This window comes from Carcharhinus amblyrhynchos, chromosome 13, assembly GCF_965287045.1.
Source record: "Carcharhinus amblyrhynchos chromosome 13, sCarAmb.v2.hapA, whole genome shotgun sequence".
NCBI lineage: Eukaryota > Metazoa > Chordata > Chondrichthyes > Carcharhiniformes > Carcharhinidae > Carcharhinus > Carcharhinus amblyrhynchos.
Genome location: NC_137336.1, coordinates 40,120,558 through 40,144,260, shown reverse-complemented (window position 1 = coordinate 40,144,260; position 23,703 = coordinate 40,120,558). Strand labels below are relative to the sequence as shown.

General features: G+C 41.1%; 1 protein-coding gene across 2 annotated transcripts in view; it reads right to left on the bottom strand.

The window, feature by feature from the left end:
• The window catches only part of LOC145351504 (glutamate receptor ionotropic, delta-2-like), a 380,118-nt gene that overhangs the window by 10,154 nt on the left and 346,261 nt on the right, over nucleotides 1-23,703 (bottom strand). For both annotated transcript variants that reach the window (XM_080201102.1, XM_080201103.1), the window contains exon 14: nucleotides 22,282-22,448. In XM_080201102.1, coding sequence (XP_080057228.1) covers nucleotides 22,282-22,448 — 167 coding nt within the window. The remainder of the gene's footprint in view (nucleotides 1-22,281; nucleotides 22,449-23,703) is intronic.

Below are 23,703 nucleotides of genomic sequence, written 5' to 3'. Positions count from 1 at the left end.
TCATCCTGGAATGCAAAGATAAGTACCAGCTTCATTTCTCTACTGCAAACCATCCTACCCCCTACACCCTCATGCTACAATATACAAATTGGAACTCATGGGTTTCTTTGTCACCAGATGAAGATGATCCAAAAGGTTGACTCTGCTGCTACACGCTCTCCATTAGCCCACTGGGCCAAACTTCATCTGATGTTCCCCTCTTCCCTAGCTCTGAATGTGCATTGATCTCCAGTTTCTCTTCCATTTCTCGTCATGCCCTTTTTGAGTTCATCTTGTCCATGAGACACACTACCTGCTGCTATGTTCTAAACTGCTAACACTCAACTACCTTTCCTCGTTCCCATTTTTTCAGATATTGTTAATGTTCTTTCTCTTCTGCCTTTCTCCCCTTTGTTATCTCTTTCATCAAAAAGACCACCCTTGATTTCAATATCCTTGCAAATAATTGCCCTGTCATCAAATGCCCCTTCTTCTTTGGACGTTGTATTGCCTCCTAAGTTTGTGCCCATATTTCCTGGAATCTCATGCTTAAATCCCTCTACATTACTGAAATGATTCTTATTAAAGTCACAAATTATATTTGATTTGATTTATTATTGTCACATGTATTAACATACAGTGAAAAATATTATTTCTTGTGTGCTATACTGATAAAACATATTGTTCATAGAGAAGGAAATGAGAGGGTGCAGAATGTAGTGTTACAGTCATAGCTAGTGTTTAGAGAAAGATCAAGTTAATGCAAGGTAAGTCCATTCAAAAGCTTTACAGTAGCAGGGAAGAATCTGTTCTTGAGTTGGTTGGTACGTGAGCTGAGACATCTGTACCTTTTTCTCAAAGGAAAAAGGTGAAAGAGAGAATGGCTGGGGTGCATAGGGTGCTTAATTATGCTGGCTGCTTTGTTGAGGCAGCGGGAAGAGTAGACAGAGTCAATGGATGTGATTGGAACATAGGTGCCCACTTACCCCCCCCAAAATTTCCTCCTACTATATGTTGGGAAGATCAAAAATATCTTTGGGCCCCAGTACAAACTCTATCCCTGAGCCACCATCTCCATTTCTTTCTTGGACAAGTATTTGGGTCTGAACCAGACTGCTTACTATCTTGATAACATATTTGACCCTGAAATGTGCTTTCAACCACATATTCACACCATCACCAAGAATACCTGTTTCCTTCCACCTCTGTAACATCATCCAACCCTAGACCCTGCCTCACACTATCTGCTGCCGATATTCTCATTCTTGCCTATGTTATCTGAAGACTAGATAATTTTAAAGTATTCCTGGCCAGTCTCTCATGTTCTGTCTGTAAACTTGAAGTCACCCAAAACTTTTTTGCCTGTATCCTTATTCACATGAAGTCCTATTCATCAATTGCCCCTATATTCGCTGAACTATACTAATATCCAGTTAACCAACAGCAATTTAAACTCTTCATTCTTGTTCTCAAAACCCTCAAGGAGACCTTGGCCCCACTGAATATTTATAATCTCCTCCTGCTCACAGCCTCCTAATTATCAGAGTTCCCCTACTTCTGGCTCCCTAATCATCCCTGATTTTATTTGCTCTCCCTCTGTTGGTCATGCCTTCAGTTGTCAAGGTTGTAAGCTATGGAAGTCTCTCTCTGAACCTCAACATCTTTCTGACTGTCCCTTTGTCCCTTTAAGACACACTTTGAAACTCATCTCTCTGAGAATTTGCATCTAACATCACACTTGAGGCTCAATGTCAAATTTTACTTTGTGCGCCTGTGTAGCACCTTGGAGTGCTTTATTACTGAAATGGTGCTATATTACAAGTTGTTGTGTTGAAATGCAATTTATTACCATTTATTTTCATTGTGCGTGCACTTTGGGCTGTATACTAAAGCAGGCCACAGTGCATTGACTGTGCTGTCTCAATGGGTAAATAAGGTTGCAGGCTTCTTACTAAATCTAAAAACAAAAATATAGCTCTTGTATTTTGTAACTCAATCCTTTGTCATATCATTGATTTCCCAGTTTGAAGGTTTCTTTCTAGATGTTGTAGAAGCAGCAAAAAATATTTTTGTACGAAACATGGAGGTGTAAATACCTCTGTATAAAATCTGTAGTTTAACTGATGAGAGCTAGAAGTATTGATATTACAAGCTGTACAATTGCAGCAAATTCTGTGCATTCATTTTCTGATTAATGATACAGCCTGCAGTCAATCGCAGTGAATTTTTTCCCTTGTTTAACGAATACAGTCCAGTAATTTTATTCAGCTTCAATATATTTGTCAAGGGGTCAAATACTTAAAGCACTGCACTAATGAATTCCCTAGTGCATTTTTGCAAGTGGAAGTAAATCAATTACAAATCAGTTTCAATCCATCAAGTGCTAACTTAAACTTTGCAGATTCTAGGGTAAACTTTTACCTTCAGCAAGAATCAGGAATGCTATAATAGGAGTACAGCTATAGAGATTGCCAAGCTAAAAGTGTATGGGTGGAAATTTCCCGTTCCGCTCGCCATGGGAATCATAGCCAGCGGGACATGAACCATGCAAAGGTCTGTTGACTTTGGGTGGGATTTTCCGGCCTTTGGGCGAGCGCAGAAAATCCCACCCTATGCATTCCATCAAAGGATACACAACAGTAGTTTCTTTTCTTATGTTCCTTATCTTTGTTTTCTCTTACACAAATGGACTTGCTATCTATTTCCAGCATCTCTCCTTTTTATTTTGGTCCTGCATATCTTTGTATTATTACACATGAATGCACCTGATGTCCAGATGCTGATAATTACCACTGGCCGTAGTTAATATCATGAACAGTTAAAGAAATAAAAGCGAATCTGATGATTGAGTAGTAGGGTGGTCTTGATTCATCTCAGTAACATAATAAATAACTGAACTAACTGATTGCCTTCTGCATTACTGGCCGCAGTTCTCCGACCTGACCTGTGGCTGGGATTCTCCAGTCCTGCTGCAGTGAATGGCGATTTGGCTGAGCACCAAATTCTCTGTTCTTGCTGACAGTGGCAGTGGAGTGTGCAAAACTGGGGAATTCCGGCCGCTGAGCGAGTTGTGGAAATGGCAGTGGATTCCAGAGTGGGCGGAGCAAATTACCAAATGAAAGCCACAAATGCTGGAATCTCACTGCCGGTCAGTCAATTACTGTAAGGGAAGGTTGACAGTTGAAGGTTTGAACTCATAATCCGTCCTCAGGATTGAAAAATAAGAGATAAGCATAATAATGGAAAAGAAGCAGCAGCAATAATGAGAGAAAGTTTCAGTGGAATGACCCTCAAGTTTTCTATGTTTTCCACTGCACCCATTTTCTTGCCTTTCTTTGGCTTTGCACTGCCTCCAATATTCACACATTTGTGTCCACGATTTACATAATATTTCTTTTTACTGTTTCACTGAGATGATTTGTTATATCAAGGGCAACACAGTGGTACAGTGGTTAGCACTGCTGCTCCACAGTGCCAAGGAGTTGAGTTCAATCCCGACTTGGGTGACTGTCTGTGTGGAGTTTGCACATTTTCCCTGTGTCTGTATGGGTTTCCTCCAGGCGCTCTGATTTTTTCCCACGCTCCAAAGATGTGTGGATTAGGTTAATTGGCCATGCTAAATTCTTTCTTCGTGTCAGGAGGATTGGCAGGGTAAATATGTGGGGTTATGGGGATAGGGCCTGGATGGGATTGTTGTCAGTGCAGGTTAGATGGGCCAGAGAGCCTCTTTCTGCCCTGTAGGGATTCTATGATTCTATATCATTCAACAATTATCCCATTGATACATCCCCTTTGTGTATATTTTTCTTTCATCATTTTTCTCATTCTATTCAAGTCATTATTTATCTCTTATTATTTCAGTGGTGATGAAGAGACCAAGTCCACATTACACTGCTGTGTACTTCCAGTTTCTTTCTGATTTTGTTTCAAATGTTAGGTTTTATTTGTATTGAACAAACAGTGAGAGTAATTGTGGGTGACTCTATGGAATGGGAAAAAAGCTATTTTATTTGTTCTGCTTTGATTTTTATTGTTGGAATTTCTTGCTCCATAGTGACTGGATTTCAGAAGAAAATGGCAGCCTTGTATCCCTCATGCAGTTTCAACATTAAAAAAAACAAATAATGATATCCTTTATTGGATTGAAATTATTGTTGATATAGTTTGTGACAAGATCAATCTTTTATTTTTCTCATACAGGATCAAGCCTTCTACTTTCCCTGATCTGTCAATGTAGAGGAGGGGGAAGGGACATTGAACCCATTAGAAAAGTATCTAATGCCATGACTGTCAAGAAGCAAGGAGAAACATCTATTTATTCTTCTTCATTCCAGCAAACTCAGTAGATTTGGGAATTAAATTCATATGCCCAGCACCCTGGCTGGCATAATGCATTAGTATTTAAGGTGTCACTTTTATTTATGTTGTAAATGTACTCCACTGACATTATGATGAAGTGCAGCAGCTTTCACTCTTCTGAATAATTTAAATGCATGGCAAAAATATGTATTTTGTGATACATTTACCTTGTGCTGCTCCGCTTTCAAAACTTCAGATTTAAATAAAATTATAGAATAAACTTTTAACATTTAATATGGCACATTGAAATGTGACAGTAAATTAAACCATTTCTACATTACTGTAAATTATAGGCACCATGGTAAAGATCTATTATGAGTGCATAATGGCCGTAATTAGCACTCTGTACTTGGCATGCTGTCGGGAGTGATGTAGTCTGCTGCCAAGTGTACTTTCAAAAGACTAGAAGCTTCTTTTCTGATGATTGCATGGTACTGCCTCACCTGCAGAGGGCAGACTGTACTGATTGCTGCTTTAGCATTCTTTCACTCATATCACTAAAGCTAAAAACACATCCTGATGCTGTGCATTTGTGCATGATGTACTGATTACAATTAATATTTATTTATTCAGCTCATTAATACAAATACCTTTGCAGCTACCTGCATATTCCTAATATGACGTATATGCTGCAGGATCCAAATTTCATTATATTAATGTCAACAGTAGGATGTTATGCTTGGCAAATGTTAAATGCTGGCAGGAAAAAAAAATAGTAAGTTACAGTGGAAAGATTTTTTTTTTGGATTGTGTGCCATTCAACTGCTAATTTTAGAACTTGATGCTGGAATATTCAGCACTTTGAAAATTTTCCATCTGGGGTCATTTCCAGAACCCATTCCCCGCTCACCTGTCAGAATGCACCCACTGGCTTGATTTTACAGAAGGTGGCCAACTGGGGATGGTGGGCAGCCTGAGGATGCGTGAGGGTCAATCAGAGTACCCACAGTGAAGGGAAACCAGCAGCCTCACTGTGAAGGCTTTGTACTGCTGAGCTGAATGGGGCTGGAGTGGGCAACACAAGGTGTGAGGCATGATAATGGGACTGGAAGCAAGCTGGTGGATACAGAGAGAAAAAAATCTGGAAGAATGGCTTTAGGTCATGAGAAATAAACTGATGTTAGGGAATTGGAAGACAGATAATGCCAGGAGGAGGTTGCAGGTGGGGAAACAAGCAAACACAGAAAACAAAGCAGTACTGTACACCTGACCTGTGACTTTGCCAGTTAAACAATCTCCATCAATTGCACATTAAGCATTAAATTCAGCCATTTCTACTGTAAAATCTTCCAAGAATAACATCTTAGGTTATGCAGCTGCTCTGATGAATTGCAGTTTAAAATCCTTCAGTGGAAACAGTTTATTCTGATTTGTAGAGAGAACACGGCATGTTGAATGAGACTGGCAGCAATTGATTGGATACTGTGACACACAAATATATAACTGCAGAGATTTTAAAATGAAGAGTCTGCTGGGGTAGGAAAGCTGATTTCTCTGATGGGGGGATCCACAACAGGGGAGGCACGATTTTAAAATTAGAGTCAGGCTGTTCAGTAAGAACTTCTTCCACACAAAGATAGGGGGAAATCTGGAAGTCACTTCCCTAAAAGTCTATAAGTACTGGGGGATAATTGGAGCCTTCAAGGCTGAGATTGCCAATTTCGTTATGAGGGAAAGGCTTCATGGGATATGGATTTTTTTTTTCATTTGTGGGACATGCTGGAGTACTGTGTGCAGTTTTGGGCGCCGCACCTGCGCAAAGATATTTTGGCCTTGGAGGGAGTGCAGAGGAGGTTTACTAGGCTGATACCGGAGTTGAGGGGGTTGAGCTATGAGGAGAGGCTGAATAAACTGGGCTTGTACTCGTTAGAGTTTAGAAGAATGAGGGGAGATCTCATTGAGACGTATAAGATGATGAATGGGATGGATAGGATAGAGGTGGAGAGACTCTTCCCGCTCAAAAAAGACAGTAGGACTAGGGGGCACAGCCTCAAGATAAAGGGGTGGCGGTTTAGAACGGAGTTGAGGAGGAACTTCTTCACTCAAAGGGTGGTGAATCTCTGGAATTCTCTGCCCGTTGAAGTGGTGGAGGCTGCCTCGCTAAATATTTTTAAGACGCGGGTTGATGGGTTTTTGATAAGAGAGGGGATTAAGGGTTATGGGGAGAGGGCGGGAAAGTGGAACTGAGCCACGACAGATCAGCCATGATCTTATTGAATGGCGGGGCAGGCTCGAAGGGCTAGATGGCCTACTCCTGCTCCTATTTCTTATGTTCTTATGTTCTTACATGGGCTGGCTAGCATTTATTGCCCTTGAACTGGGTGGCTTGTTATACCATTTTAGAGGGCAGTTGAGAGTCAATGGTAGGGGAGTCGATGTTAAGGACTCTCAGGGCAACTCCCTCCCAACTGTATAACACTGTGCCACCCCCACTGTTGGACCTCTCCTGCCAGTGGGACAGGGCAGACCTAGGGCTCGTAATGGTGGTATCTGGGGTGCTATCTAAATAGCATCTAAGTATAATTCCATGAGAATAATTATGTCAGGCTGTTGCTTGATGAGTCTGTGGAGCAGCTCTCCCAATTTTGGCACTAGCCCCCAGATGTTAGTAAGGAGGAATTTGCAGGGTTGACAGGGCTGTTTGTTCTGCCGTTGTCTTTTCCGGTACCTTCGTCGATGTCAGGTGGTCCATCCAGTTTCATTTCTTTGCTGAGACTTTTTGAAGCAACTGTTACAACTGAGTGGCTTGCTAGGCCATTTCAGTGAGTAGTGAGAGTCAATCACATTGCTGTGACTCTGGAGTCACATGTAGGCCAGACCAGGTAAGGGCAGCAGATTTCCTTCCCTAAAGGACATTCGTGAACCAGATGGGTTTTTTTGACAATCGACAATGGTTTCATGGTCATCAGATATTCTTTCACTGGATTCAGATTTCACCATCTTGCCGTGGCGGGATTCAAACCTGGGGTGCCAGAACATTCGCTGAGTTTCTGGATTAGTAGTAGTGATAATATCACTAGGCCTTGGTTCCGTCCCCATGGAGGCAGTAAGGGAGTCAGCTGAGATAAAATGATAGAACAGATTTGAGGGGCTGAATGGCCAATTGGTGCTCTTACTGCAAAATTTCTAATGTATAATCTTTCCAAAATTTGCTCACTGGCCCTGTGATAGAGAACCCTTGGGTTACACCATATCAAGCAAATGGCTTGACTGCACACAATTGTTTTCCATTAGTTGTACAACTGGCAAATTTTGAACTGCAATGAATAGTTGGGTGGTTTGACTGTAAAATTACCTCAGTTTGAGGCAAAAAACAGGGCAGAATGTTGACAGATAATTCAATTAATGGCAGCTAACTTCTAATTCCCATGGGAGAAATGAGGATGTGGAGCCAATATGCTAGTAAATGACATATTTTACTATATGCTTTAAAAGAAAAAAAATACATTTCTTTAAATGAACATGTGAACTCCAGTCAGTAAATTAGGATCCCCAGCTCTGAACTTTCATGATGGCTCTTCTGATTCATTGGTATCAATCGGACGTTAATGAAATCTTTGGAGAAACAGTGTAAATGAGTACTCTTTTACCAGGAATTCTACTGGTGTCCCTCCAAAGTTATGGTGGGACATCGGAAAATCCCGGCAAAAATTCAGCTCCTCCATGTTGAACATGATGGAATTGCAAAAAGAATTTACTTGCATTTCTTTTCAAGCATGATAACCCGATATTAAGCCGTACTTTAAACAAAAATTGCCCGGAAATAAAAGGGCAAAATACAGACAAGCTTGCTCACTGCACTGAGGGTGTACTGAATTTCGTTTTCTCAGTGTCATTTCACAGGCTACCTGGCATTAACTGAGTGTGAAGGAGATTCACTGAAGAAGAAAAATTTAATTTGTTCATGTCATAAGTATCAATTTTCATTTGGCATCAATGTGCAAGGCAAATTCAGTTTACCCAAAGAGAATAATGTGCACCAAAGGTGGTCTGACCTATGAGCTGAAGTATTGCATACGAAAACACAGATTAGCAGCAAGAGATTTGGCCCCTCGAGTCTGTTCTGCCAATCGATAAGATCGCGGCTGATCAGACTGTGGCCTCGACTTCACATTCGGCTTATCTCTGATAACCTTTGATTCCTGTTAGTCAAAAATCTATCTACCTCTGCCTTAAAAATGTCAGTGACCCTGCCTCTACCACTCACTGGAAAAAATAGTTCCAAAGACTCACAACACTTAGAGAGAAAATAATTCTTATCTCCGTTCTAAAGAGAGACTCCCTATTTTTACACTGAATTTTAAAATTGATTAACTTTTAACCCAACAGTTGTTGATTGCAGCTGAATCTCAAAAGTATCATGGAGATATCAGGCAACAACAGTCATTTGCTCCACCATTATTACTAAACCACACAAATTATTTCAAATATCCCATTGATTTTATGTAAATCAGTAATTAGACCAATTATTAAAAGTTGCTAATCAGCATTGAGGGGGCCGTGATGTGGCAGGGCCTAAGGGGAGGCGGGTGGGATAGGTGCGCATGCTGCATTCCATGATTGGCTAGGCTGGGTGGGAATTTGACTGACTGGGCTGGAGGGACCCAATCAACGGTAAGGGAGAGGGGGAGGCGGTGGGGAAGGAGGGGTCTGGAGGTGCGATCGACCAGGCCAGGTGGGGAGAGGCGATAGACTGGGCCAGGGACCGCTATTGACCAGGGAGGCCAGTGATTACAGTGATTAGGGAGGTGGTTAGGCAATATCTGGGGAGGGGTGGAGGGTGACTGACAAATCTTTCTGTTCTGTTGCATAGAACAGAGAAAACTGCATGCACAATTGCAGCCTCTCATGTGAGCAGCCGGCTTTCTGTGAGCTTAGGCCCTGCTTCCCCCTCTACTGGCAGGAATCAGACTGTGTATAATTTTTTTGCCAGAAGATTTCACCTGTGGCCTCACTGAAAAAAAAGGGACGGAAACTTACTCTATTTCATGCTCTTTCAGACCTAGAATTACATTGAGGACCAGTGATATATTGAGGACTTTCCATACCTTGACAGCCACCTCTTTCAAAAGGCCACCATTTCTGAGGAGATCCTACACCAGATCAGCTACATCAGCTCAGTCATCTACCAATTATAGCAGCAAGTGTTTGACAACAAAGACATTCACAAATCAATAAAACTAGCCTTCAGAGAGACCTAGACTGTATATGTGTGACACATAAAAGCATTACAGAGATTTCATCAGCATGCTTCTGCTCCATTGTTTTAATTAAATGGGAGGACTAACAAACAAATGTGAGTGTCCGTCTTGAAGACATTTGAAAAAGCATTCAGGCAGAACTTCCCAACTTTGATGAACTGGATACTGGATCCAGACAAATCTCAGTTGCCCAGCATTCCAGGGGAGGATGAAGAAAACACTCTGAAGCTCTGTTTGAAACATAGTAGTATTGATATTAATGACAGGGAGGAACTCTCTACCAGTCAATGTAAATGGTGACAACTTGGCCACCAAATTACATAGATTTTGAACAAATTTAGCAAGTCAAAACTGTGCATCCATAAGATGTTGTGGGTCATCTGGAGTAACAGAATTGTATTCAACCATAATCTATAACCTCTTGGCTCAGAATACCCCCCACTCTACCAGTGCTATCAATCTGAGGGATCAATCGTTGTACAATGAAGAGTGCAGTGAAGCATGCCAGAAGCAGCATATCTAAAAGTAATGTGTCAAACTGGTGAAGCTACAACAAAGGACAACTTGCATGTCAAATGTCAAAAGCAGCAAGTGATAGAACTAGGTAATCCCCAAAAACAATAAAGATCTAAGCTCTGTAGCTCTAACACCTATAGTCGTGAACAGTGGTAGACAATTAAATAACTAACTAGAGGAGGTGGCTCCATGAATATCCCCACCCTCAATAGTGTAGGAGCCAAATACATCAGTACAAAAGACAAGGCTGAAGCATTTGCATCCATATTCAGAAGGACTGGATGGATGATTCATCTTTGCATCCTCCTGAGGTTCCCAATATCATAGATGATTCATTAATCTGTAGGGCAGCTCTCCCAATTTTGGCACAGGTCCCAAATGTTGAATAAGAGAACTTTGCAGGATTGAATGGGCTGGGTGTGCAGTTGCTGGTTTTGGTAACTTGGTTAATACTGGCTCATCTGAGTGTTTCTTTCATGACATGTGTTAGTTTGATATAACTGTCATTTACTAGGCCATTTCATAGATAACTAATGCTGAACCACATTTCTGTGGATCTGTAATGTCATGTCAGGCAGACTGGATAAGGATGGCAGCTTTCTTTCCCTGTCATTAGCAACATTGTTTATTCTGTAATTGTTCAATAGATAGAAGGATTTCTTCCTTCCCTTTATATCTATCAAACTAAGAATGTGCAAAGTTATTACTGACCCTTTGTCTTGTGTTGAAAAGAGATAAAGAGGTGACAATTAGCCGTCCTGTTCTAGGTACTCCAATTAATTAATTAGACAGGGTCTGCTCTCATTCTTGCAGTTTCGTTGTCCATAATGTGTGGGGAATATCTTTTATTACTTAAAAATGACCCTAACTCTAATCCATTTTATCCTACCTATGAACTTGGGAAAAAATTACAAATGTATAATTTTTGCATTCACTACAACTACAAGCAAACCACATGCATGTTATTCCTGAAGGTATTAAATAGACTCCACAAATATCCCAGCAGCTTCAACTGTTAAAAGGCATTCCTGAGGTATCTGAGCAACTGTTGCTATGGTGTTTCAGAAGCTCAGCAAGAAGCCTGAAAGAAAATTTTAGTGGATTAAAGGCAAAGGATGTATTACATAAATGGAATTTTTGTTTGTTTGTGATTTCAATCATTAGCTAAAGTTAAAACACATTGAATCAAAAACCAACTGTTGACCTGTTTTGAAAATTAGCTGACTGGCATAAGACAGTAAACAGGGATGATGGGCAGGTATTCTAGTTGTCAGAATGGTGTTCCACAGAATGGTTGTTGGGGCCTCAATAATTCAGCGTATTTATAAATGGCCTGGATGATGGAATAGACATCTACGTAACAAAATTTCCTGTTAATACCAAGATTAGCAGCATTGTAAACACAAGAGATGGACACATCAAATACAAAGATATTAATAGATTGAATAATTGGGTAAACTGTGGCAGCTGGATTTTAATGTGTGAACTCAATCACTTCATATTTAAAAAGGTCGTAGTTTCCAAATGGTGAAAAATGAACCAATGGATGTTGTAAAGGACTTCGGGAGTCAAAAGGCTATCACAATGGAACTCTGACTTCAGATCTGCAGGTGCAGAATACTAAGTGGGTAAAAGTCTTATGTCAGCTACAGAAACATATGAACAGATGGCAACTGATGTACTGAGAGCAGTTTTGGGGATCAGGGTCTGGAATTTGTGCATGCAACTCAGGTGAGGTGGATCAACCATACCTTCTGCCCTCCTCCCTCTGTGTCAATGTGAAATGGGGCGTCATGACATTGGGTCAGTAAATTGACTTCAGCTTGCTAGTCTCAAATATTATGCAAGGGCGGGGGCATGCACATTCATCAGAATTAAATCATCAGATAATAAGCTAGTGTGTTTGTTAAAAAGCTTGGAAGAGCTTTATGACAGGTATAACAAGTAGCACACGCATAGAAGAAAAGTTCTACCATCAGGACTATAGCTGCATGTAGCAGCAGATTATGGTGATGAAGGGGTAGTTCCTGCATTTAAAACAAAGTCATTTTTATGATATCTTGAGTCTTCAATAAAAAGGAGATACGCTCACATAACATTTGTACCACACAAGTGCCAAGTAATGACCACCTCCAACAAGACAGAATCCAACCATTGCCCCATGACATTCAATGGCATTACCATCACTAAATCCCCCATATCAACATCCTGTGGGTTATTATTGACCACCAACTGAACTGGACTAGCAAAATAAATACTGTGGCTTTGAGAACAGGTCAGAGGCTATAGCGAGAAACTCATCTCCTGACTTTCCAAATCCTGTCACTCTTTACAAGGCACAAGTCAGGAGTGTGATGGAATGTTGCCCACTTGCCTAGATGAATGCAACTGCAACAACACTCAAGAAGATTGACACAATTCAGTACAAAGTAGCCTGTTTGATTGACACCTAATCCACAAACATTCACCAATGTGCAGAGGTAGCAGTGTGTACCATCTGCAAGATGCAATGCAGTAATTCACAAAGGCTCCTAAGACACCACCTCCCAAACCTATGACTGCTACCAACTAGAAGGATAAACACCAGACATCTGGAAACATCACATCCCGGAGGTTCCCCTCCAAGTCACTCATCATCCTGATTTGGAAATATGTTGTTTCTTCACTGTAGTGTGGTTCCCCAACACCACCATGGGTGTACCTACAACACATGGACTGCAGCAGTTCAAGAAGGCAGCTCACCACCACCATCTCAAGGGCAATTATTGATGGGAAAAAGTGCTGGCCCAGCCTGTGCTGCCCATATCGTATGAATGAATTAAAAATAGGAGACTTTGAACTTTGGCTGTGACTGACTTCCTGTTCATGGCATTGTCTCTCTGTCCCTGACAGCCCAGCTTACAGACCTGCTCAGAGCCCCCATCTGAATTATTAATTGTCCTCCTTTCCGGCAGCTAGCCACTGATTGGCCAATCGACACTCCATTTGACACACTGAGTCAACGGGTTGGGAGTGAGTGGAGCATTCAGTTTCTGTTCTTCTTCCCTCAACCTACAAAGAAACATAGGGCCTGATTCTCCCAACGCAATGCGTTAGTTTTTTGGCATATTGGGTTGGAAGATGCACGTGTCGGCCATTTCATGGGATTCGCGCATGTGTTCCCGACGCACGCATGTTCCCCACCACCAGAGAACAGGCGTGGTCGAGACCGCACTAGAAACCGGCAGGAAGACCAGGTAAGTGATCTCAATCTATGTTAATGTAATTTAGATGTGATTATCATGCCAGGGAATGAATTCTCTGGACCCAAAGACATCTCCCACTCGGCCAGCAGTATTTCACTCTGGCGGGATTTACAGTAACTCCCTACATTTGGGGAACTAGCGAGAGACCCCACTGGAGTGAAGGGGGGACAATTGGGGTCCACCCCCCCAAGGGGCTGGGCAGTGGGGATGTTGTGCCCCTGGGCATGGGCACCTTGGCACTGCCCAAGGGGCATGAGGCAGTGCCAAAGGGAACAGGGCCTATTTGGGTGGGCCCAGGGCAACTGGTGGGGATAGGGGGTCCTGCTGCCATTCTGCATTGGGATTTGGTTGGGGCTGGAGGGAGGCCAGCAATCGGGGTGGGCTGGCGGGGTGGTGGGTCTGCCTCCTGCGGGAAGTCTCCGCTGGGGGGGTGGGGGGGAGATCCGGGGTGGGAAGGGGGGGAGAGTTCGGAGCTGGTCCAGGGATGATCATGGGGGCCACAATCAGGGCCATGGGAGCGTTGGGGGAGCAGCATTGCAAGAATCCCAGGATTCCAGCGATTGAGCTGGCCAGCAAACGGGAGGCTGATAGATCAGGACCACTCTATATATGTGGAGACATGGAAGTGTCAGATTCTGGTGTGAATAGGCCCCACCCCCTGAGCTTCTCATGATATTCACGATTATGAGTTCTATAGTGCACTCTCACTGAAAAAACAATCATGGTTTCCACCATTTTCCCCGCCAATTCAGCACAGAGAATTATTTTGGGAGAATCGGGCCCACAGTGCAATGCCCACAGAGACTGACATCTTAAAAAAAAAGTGAACTTTCAGTTGACAGCTGAAAGGATGACATAAGAGTGCATGTTTTAAGACTTTAACAATAACAAATGGACTAAAAACAGCATTGACCAAATACAACTTTTCTGGTCAACTTATACTTTAAAACTACAGAACAAAACTTTCCCTCTACCTTTAACAAATGAAACCTGCATTCCTCAGGTATACTTTACACCACCCCTTAAGTAGTCATTTGATTTCCTGGTCCAACGTGATACTTACCTTCCTTTTTTTCCTCACCCTTGTAACTTTTATCCCCAGAGCTGTCTTTCATGGTGAGGGGTATTGCTGGCAATTTGTCCCTTAGCGCAAGTTCAACAATCTTTCAGTCTTATTTTAAATCCTCACAAATTTGTTTTTTTTCAACCTGAACCTGAGCTCCCACATACATTCCTGCGCGCTGAACAACAGCTGCTCTTTTCTCCTGGATCCTGGCAGACTGTCTGTCTGAGTTTCAGGAATATTGTCAACAGCATGTCTGCAATGTACATCTCTTTTCCTTGCTTATATGTCACGTCCAGCTGATAGCTTTCTAAGTAAAGTAAATTTCTTTGTGGATGCTTTGGAACAGATAGCAGCAGTTTGAGAAAAATGCTTTTAAGTGACTTGTGGCCAGATTCCACTGTTACTTTCTCTCTCTCCACCAGCAGGTACTGATGAAAAATGCTCTCAAGCAAAAACAATAACCAAGCACTCTTTCTCAATCTGTGCATGACAGTCCATTTGTGTTAGTGCCCCGGATGAGAATATGACTGTTTGTCTTTGCTGAATTAGGGTTGCTCCAAGGCCTGCTGGCATCACACTACAAATTGACGTCACAATACTGGAGCACCAACATTATTGTCACCGGTTGTTTGATTTTTGTGAACACTGCTTCTTATTCTGTTCCGTAAGACGTCTTCCTCTCCTTGGCAATGAGCTTACATTTCTCTTGGTTTCACAGAGTTGATTCAATTCCTTGATGCATTGCATGGATGTCTTTGAACAGCTCTCCTCTCATCTCCTTGGGATAATTACTGCATTACATTTGCACAAGATGCCATCTTGGACTGTCAATTTAATGGTACAGTGGCACAATGGCTGCCTCACAGTGCCAGAGACCCAGGTTCGATTCCCAGCTTGGGTTACTGAGTGTGTGGAGCTTGCACATTCTTCCAATGTCTGCATGGGTTTCCTCCGGGTGCTCTGGTTTCCTCCCACAGTCTGAAAGGTGCATTGGCCATGCTAAATTCTCCCTCAGTGTACCTGAGCAGCTGCCAGAGTGTGGCAACTAGGGGATTTTCACAGCAATTTCATTGCAGTGTCAATGTAAGCCTACTTGTTGCCACTAATAAATAAACTTTAAACTATAATGGTTCATATGTCAACAAGAAATGAGCAAAAACTTCTAAATAGTTCACTATTTTTGTAGTGCTTTCATATCTTTTGGCTAGTGCACCACTGCTATGTCTCTCACCTTGTCAGGTTCTGGTTGAAGATCATGATCAATGTACTTAACGTCAGGCACCTTCAGCTGAATTTTTTTTTTCTTGTTTAGCTTCAGATTCATCTGGCTAGCTCTCTTTTTTCATTTTATTAAATTCTGTTCATGGTCAGCTATGATTTCTTCTACTGTGTCTCACATCCATAGACTAACAGATCATCTACTATGGCTTACACTCCAGGAACATCACTCAGTATCTCAAGTTGTCTGTGTTGATATCTTTCGGAACCGTGGAAATTCTGAACGGCATGAATAACCAGCTGTATCGCCTAAGTGACATCCAGAATGTCATTAGAAAGCTGCTGCTTTCAACCAGATTCACAACTAGAGTAGTAAAGATCTTTGCCTTGGCAAGTTGCAGCAAAATTCTTTCAAAGGTTGGCATTGGATAGTGAAATCTCTTCAACGCTTTGTTTAGATCCTTTGAGTCCAAGCATACTCGTAGCTTTCCAGGTTGTTTCACTGTGACTACGCTGCTAATCCAGTCTGTAGGAGTTGTCACTTTCTTTTCCAGCTCTTCTATTTTGTCTTTTAGACTTGATTTGCGGGCAGCTGGAACTCTTCTCAATGGATACTGAATTGGTCTCACACTTTTATCTACTTCTGGATGACATCCCACCCTTGTAAACATATCTTTGTATCCCTCTAGGGTCTTTTTGGTAATCAATAGTTTGTGGGTTGCACAAGTTGTAAACCTCTGTTACTAGTCAAAGTTTTAAACCTGCCCCATTTTGATAAGTGGCTGTTGTGTCCCACTAATAATCTGGAAGTCTAGATCTTTCTTCTTGCATTGGGCTCTCAGACTAATTTATCCTCTCAGTAGGACTTTAGTGCCATTATAGAGTCTTAATTACAGATTGCCATGCTGTGCCATTTTGCATGGGTCTATGGTGGTCATGATGTTGCATGAAGCACTGGAGCCTGTCTTTCACTGCTTGTTCACTTGACACAATGACAACAGTTGAAGGAGTGCTATAGTCACAAACCATTTGTCCACTATCAACTTGACAGAAGCTACCTGTTGGATTACGTATTATTCTTCATCTTGTGCTGAGAACTCTTCAGTGGTCGCCTGTATTGGCTTGCTTTGCTTTTTTACTCACCATGCATTGTTTTCCTTTGTATGATGTCCCCCACAACATTTGCATCATGCCTTTTGTCTGCAATTGCTCTGCTCTTTCTCTGGACTTCCTTTTGCTCTAGACTTCCTCTCAACATAATGTATCTTCTGGTTTGTTCTGTCATGCTGATGCTTCTCATGCTCCACATTTCTACACAAGTCTCACAATTTCCTAAGCACAGGTTTCTCCTCTATCAATAGCCTTTCCATGTGGTCTCATATGCCCGAGACTATTTGATATTTAATCAGATCACCTTTTAGCTGTCCTAATTCTGCGAGCTATGTTACAGCAGTTCCATATACTGTTCCATGGCTCATTTCCACCTTGGGCTCTAGTGTTATATACATAGGCTTCATATGTAATGTTCACTCAATCTTCAAATTGATTAGTCAAGGCTTTCAAAATCTCTGCTTGGAATTGAAGGCAGCCACTCAGTGTTAAGCCAGGAACATTTTTGTCTTAGAGAATAGCTTGTTTCTGAACTTTCTATTGCAATTCAACGTCAGGGTGGAACTTTCAGAGAAGTTGAGAAGTGCACCATTAATGAAGTGAAAAAGATTCCTTGACTTGAATAATATTTACTGGATTTGTTTGTTTGTTAAAAATCTATAAAACATATTTGCTAAAAAGCTGGTTTAATTGTGTACTTTTGACTTACCATTCTTTTGGGGGTTGTTCTATTCTAAAACAGGCTATGTTGACTGTGCAACTTTTATCTTAAGAACTGAATATTTTAATAAATCTTCTAATATTTAAAATTCTATAGGTGTTACTGAAGTTCAATGCTATTGAGGTCAGTAGCCTTTCCTCATTCTCACAATAAGGAAAAAGTTTATGAACAGGAAGACAGACTTCATTCAGGGGACTTGCCTGCTCAGCAATAACATCGGCAAGGTCGTAACAGAGTTAAGTCTCAGATCAGACATGATCTCATTGAATAATGGAACAGGCTTGAAGGCTAAATAACCTACTCCTGTTTCGATGTCTTTGATTTGTATAAGTGCTTATAAACCAGCAGAGTGTAGAGGAAAGTAAAAACCTTACCAATGGGATGCAACTAAGCCTAAGAAAAAGACAGGTAACTTTTTTGTGGATACTATATGCAATAATAGAACAAATGAGATGCTCCAGGCTCCCTATGTAAAATGAATTAGAAATTTTCTCTGAAAGCTATATTTGCTAGCCGCTACCTCCTTTAGCTAATTTGCTTTGTAGCTAGAATATAATTATGTAGATCTGTAAAGATTCAAACAGTTTAGATATAAACTACAATAAAACCATTAAGAAGAAAATTGAAGCAAAATTCTGAAATTTGCTTTTTGTTCTTTAACATGATTTTCCACCAAGAATCTTTCACTGTGAGCTCTACCCAGGGAGACAAGCATTTTTGGATGGTCAGCTTATAGGTGTGCTCAGCCCCATGCTGACACTATAGTTAAGAAAGCCTGCCAATGCCTCTACTTTCTCAGAAGGTTAAGGAAATTTGGCATGTCTGCTATGACTCTCACTAACTTTTACAGATGCACCTTAGAAAGCATTCTTTTTGTTTGTGTCACAGCTTGGATGGCTCCTGCTCTGCCCAAGACTGCAAGGAACTGCAAAAGGCCGTGAACGAAGCCCAGCCCATCACTCAAACTAGCCTCCCATCCATTGACATTGTCGACACTTTCCGCTATCCCAGAAAAGCTGCCAGCATAATTAAGGACCCCAAAAACCCCAGACATCCTCTCTTCCACCTTCTTCCTTTAGGGAAAAAGATACAAAATTCTGAGGACACGTACGAACCGACTCAAGAACAGCTTCTTCCCTGCTGCTGTCAGACTTTTGAATGGACCTTCCTCGTGTTAAGTTGACCTTTCCCTACACATTTTGCATTGTCTCTTTTTCTTCTAAATGAATGGTATGCTTTGTCTATATGGTGCACAAGAAATAATACTTTTCCCTAATACATATGACAATAATCAAATCAAATCAGTGAGGGCAAGTCAGAAGTACAGAAAGTCAGAAAATGACAAATGAATCAAGAAAGAAGAAAACTATATGAAGGTTACTGGCATAGTATAAGATGGTGAGTTACTAATTTATTACAAGTAATACAGGGATGAGAAAATCTAGAAGGGATACCAAAGGTAGCAGGAACTGATAGCACCCGCTGTGGGGTAAATATATCGGCAGAAATTTCAGTGATGTTCTACACATAATGATTGCCTTAAGCCTCCACTGTAGAGGATGCACAGGACTGTTCTTTAAATTAATGGGTTTGGAAAAGGCCATTTACCAAAATAAAGTACATAGTTTGAAAGTACCATTTCATCTCTTTTAAATACAAGAATACTTGCAGAACACTTTTACAAGACTCCCCTGTATCCTACCCACTCCAGAAGTCTCTATTCCTGCATCCTGGGAGTCTGAATCACCCTTGGTCTATGCAAGGCCCCATCCTGGGGAAAGTCAATACCCATTTTACAATGGAGGCAATAGTTGAAGTAATTGTGGGAGTTGCAGGGCTTATAATGAATATTAAAAGACAGTCTATCCCCAGAAATAGAGACAGAGAAATCAAGGAAGGGAAGGGGAGTGTCAGAAATGAAACATGTGAAGGTGAGAGAGGTGAGGAAATCGGAAGCAATGTTGATGAATTTCAGCCATTTAAAAGTGAATGAAAATAAGAAAGCATTTTGTAATGATAGGGAAAATGTCCTGTTATTTATTTATTTGTACTAAAACTGTTGATGTACATATGAAGAGTATAAATACAACTTTGAAATAAATAGTAAATGAAAGATTTTCCCTGTGTTTGTAATTTGTTCCTCAACAGGAATTATAGCCAATTATCAGAAATAATGTGGATAAAATTCAACTTCATTGGGACACAAGATAGGCAGCACTGACTAACGGCACCTTCCTGCTTGATTTCGTTCTTCACTGACCTCAGTGGAAAGAAAAATAAAATAAGTGTATACCAGGTGATGGCTTCATTACTTAATGTTTTGTAACTTCAAGTTCATGTCCAGTTGATGTTAATTTAGACTTTGGTTAATTTATTTTTGAACTATACCAAGGACATTACAAATCATCAAATAAAAAATTACCTTCTGGTCTAGCAAGTATCTTTGCCAGAGACTTGAGGTCAGACATTCCTTTTTGCCTCTTTAACATGACCCCTGAGCCCAACGGAGTATCTGGGATCAGGGTGGGTCTTCTATTTTAAACATTTTATGAGCATACTTGTGAGAGCAAGGGTGAATCTTGGATGAAGTAGAGGTGACGTTCTGCATTGTATTGGTCTACCTTGTAAAAGGATCACTCACATAAAATTGGAACAAGCAAGTTTGGGCTATGAGCCCAGTGATCCCTTCTGTGATGCCTGGTGCTAGCCCTGAAGTGTGGATTGTCGGTAAAAAGAAGAAGGATTACACAATTCTGGTAAGGGAAATAGTCTTGAGGGAAGACCTCAGGACACTTCAAAGCAATTTTACAACAACTTAAGTACTTACCAAGTGTTATCATTGCTGTCACATAGGAAACAAAGCAATCAATCTGCCCTGAGCAAAATCCCAGAAACAACAACATGACAGACATGATAGGCAATCTGTTATAGTAATATTGGTTAAGGAATAAATACTGGCCAGGATACTGAAGAGAATTCCCCTACTCCTAGTGTCAGGAGATTATTTATGTCCAGTTGATATGCTGATCTCAGCAAGACAGACTCAGTTTAATATTTCATCTAAAATCAGTTCCTCATTACTTTGTCAGAATGTCAACTAATGGACAACTCAAACTGGACTGGGATTTGAATTCCCAGCCTTGAGTCAGTACCAAAGGTCTTACCATGGTAACATCTCATGGAAAACTGCAGCAAGGTTAAAATTCATTGTCGTTATTACCCTTCCTATAATTGCTGCTCAGTGTGAAATACTGGCAAAGAAACTATTGCTGTGCTGAAGGTTCATTGGAAAATCCAAATTAGCATTCAAAAGGGATCTTAGCGTACATTTCTGTTTCTGGGAAAGTGGCAAAACAGTGAAAAAATACACAATGGATGAAAACTTGATGTTATACCCAACTTTTTCAAAAAATAGTTGTGCATTATTATTTTGCTTGAATATATAAATGCCAATTAGTCACAAGCAAGGCTTACATTAACACAGCAATGAAGTTATTGTGAAATTCTCCTAGTCACCACACTCCAGCGTCTGTTCGGGTCAATGCACCTAACCAGCACATCTTTTAGGCTGTGGGAGGAAACCAAAGCATTTGGAGGAAACTCACGCAGAAACAGGAAGAACGTGTAAATTCCTCACAGACAGTGACCCAAGCTGGGAATCGAACTTGGTGGCTGGCGCTATGAGGCAGCAGTGCTAACCACTGTGTCGCCCACCCCATATGGAATTTATAAGGTGTTGTCCATTTAACTTATATACTTCTAAATCAATATATTTTACTGACCTACTCACACCAAATAAATAAAATCATAACATATAGTTATCATTATTATTAATTCCCTGTCCAGTACTAGTGAAAGTAATGATGTTTAAAACAGAGTGATGAAATTCAAATAAATAAACCTAAATTTATTACTTGCTGCATTTCTCCAGTGCTTTTGATGCAGGCATTTCTGGAGAATCCTATAAGACCTTATGGGTGATGCGTTTTGTTACATATTTGCTACGGTAAGGTTCAGCAAAAACACATTGAATGCAGAGGGACAAAATAGCCTAGTTTTCTACTTAATGCCATTGATTAGGTAAACATAGGTCCCTTCAATGTGGGTTGTCGTGGAATCCCAATATTAGTTCACTGCTATATAAATTGATTATAAATGATGAATCACCCAGTGGAAATATCCACAAATATTTTTGGTGCCAATATTTTTGGCTTTTTTGTGAGGTCAGCTTGAATCAAGTGTTTAATTAACACTCTGTTTCCTAGGGGTTGTCCATGTAGCTTATATACTTCCAATCAAAACAAAATATAGTGGCTCTTGATAGATTCATTGTGAAAGCTACCAGGCAGTTGAAGTTGAGAAAGCAATTCAGTCTGCCCATTGTGAGTTTAAGCAACCTGGTATTCTAACTATAGCATATTCATTCTCATGATTACTGCAAGGAAAAAAAGTTTACAGCCCTTCCCAATGGCGGAATCCTTCAGTCCCACCAAAGGTCCCACTCCCCACCCCACTTCCCCACCACCCATGGCAGATTCCCCAGTAGTGCGGCTGATGAGCGACGCAAATGACCATTGACTTTGGCAAGACTGGAAGATCCCACCGGCCACCAACGGCGAACTGCCTCCACCAGAAAATACTCTGTGGGGGGAACCGGAAAATCCCCATGATATCGAGTGTTCCATAACATTAGTTGCATAGCACTACAGCTACTTTAAGTAATTAAAACTATGCAGTTTTCATTTAAATTGCAAAAGAAAATTAAACCAATTAAATTGTTATTGTTGGGGAATATAACTATATTTTAGACACTAAGTTGAACACCACATTATTCAAACTATTGCGTTTGAAACATAAAAGGCATACCTGTGTGAAAAAATATCCCTGTAAGGACTGCCATCTTGAAGAGCAATGCCATACCCTCGATCGACTTTAGAATTCCTTGCTGTGACAAGGCTGCAGTCAGGTTCATTCTCTACAATATATTCTAGTGCTGCAACATCCCAGATGAATGCATAATTTCCAGACTTTACCTTAAAATATGAAAGTGTGTTACTAAATGGTTTACTCAAACATAGCTCTATATTTAGCTTTCAAAAACATTTGTCACATAGCGGTACTGACTACATCAATGAACATCTTTTTAATAGACATATCTTAAAAAAATGGTTTTGGTATTTTTAAGTCGTTGCTTAAAATTTGTAGTTCATGACTAATTTTCAAATTAGGTACAGTAAGAAGTCTCACTACACCAGGTTACAGTCCAACAGGTTTATTTGGAAATCACAAGCTTTCAGAGCGTTGCTCCTTCCTCAGTGAGTGGAGAGTTGGGTTCACAAACAAGGCATATTATAGACAGGGGTGCAATTGCAAGATAATGGTTGGAATGCGATCTTTACAGGTAATCAAGTCTGTACAGATAGAGATAGTGTGAGTAGAGAGAGGGATAACCATAGGTTAAAGAGGTGTGAATTGTCCCGAGTGAGTTAAAGGATTTTGCAAGCCCAGGCAAAATAGTGGGGGTTACATGTAGTGTGACATGAACCCAAGATCCCGGTCAAGGCTGTCCTCATGTGTGCGGCACTTGGCTTTCGTTTCTGTGTTGTCATGTGTCTTGAAGGCCTACATGAACACTTGCCCAAAGATCAGAGGTTGAATGCCCGTGACTGCTGAAGTGTTCCTCGACAGGAAGGGAACACTCCTGCCTGGTGATTGTCGCGTGGTGTCCATTCGTCTGTTGTCGTAGCATCTGCATGGTGGTCTTGTCGATGTACCACACCTCAGGACATTCTTTCCTGCAGTGTATGAGGTAGTCAAGGTTGGCTGAATCGCACGAGTAAGGATTCAAATTAAGCGAATGAAAATGTGTATGAGCTGATACAATGGGAATGCCATGTCCATATTTAATAAGACAGATTACATTATTTCGTGCATCAGGAGCGTGGTGATTTTTATTGATTTGCTCTCAGGATGTGCGGATCATTGGCTATGCCAGCACTTAATGTCCATCTCTAATTGCCCTTGAGAAAATGTGTGGGTTCCTTCTGGTTTCCTCCCATAATCCAAAGATGTGCAGGTTAGGTAGATTGGCCATGCTAAATTGCCACTTAATGTCAGGGAAACTATTTAGGGTAAATGCATGGGGTTATGGGGATAGGACCTGGGTGGGACTGTGGTTGGTGCAGACTTGATGGGCCAAATGGCCTCCTTCTGCACTGTAGGATTCTATGATTCAGAAGCTAGCCCAACTCAAAGTTGTGGAGTGTCTAAAATACCTACTCCTACAAT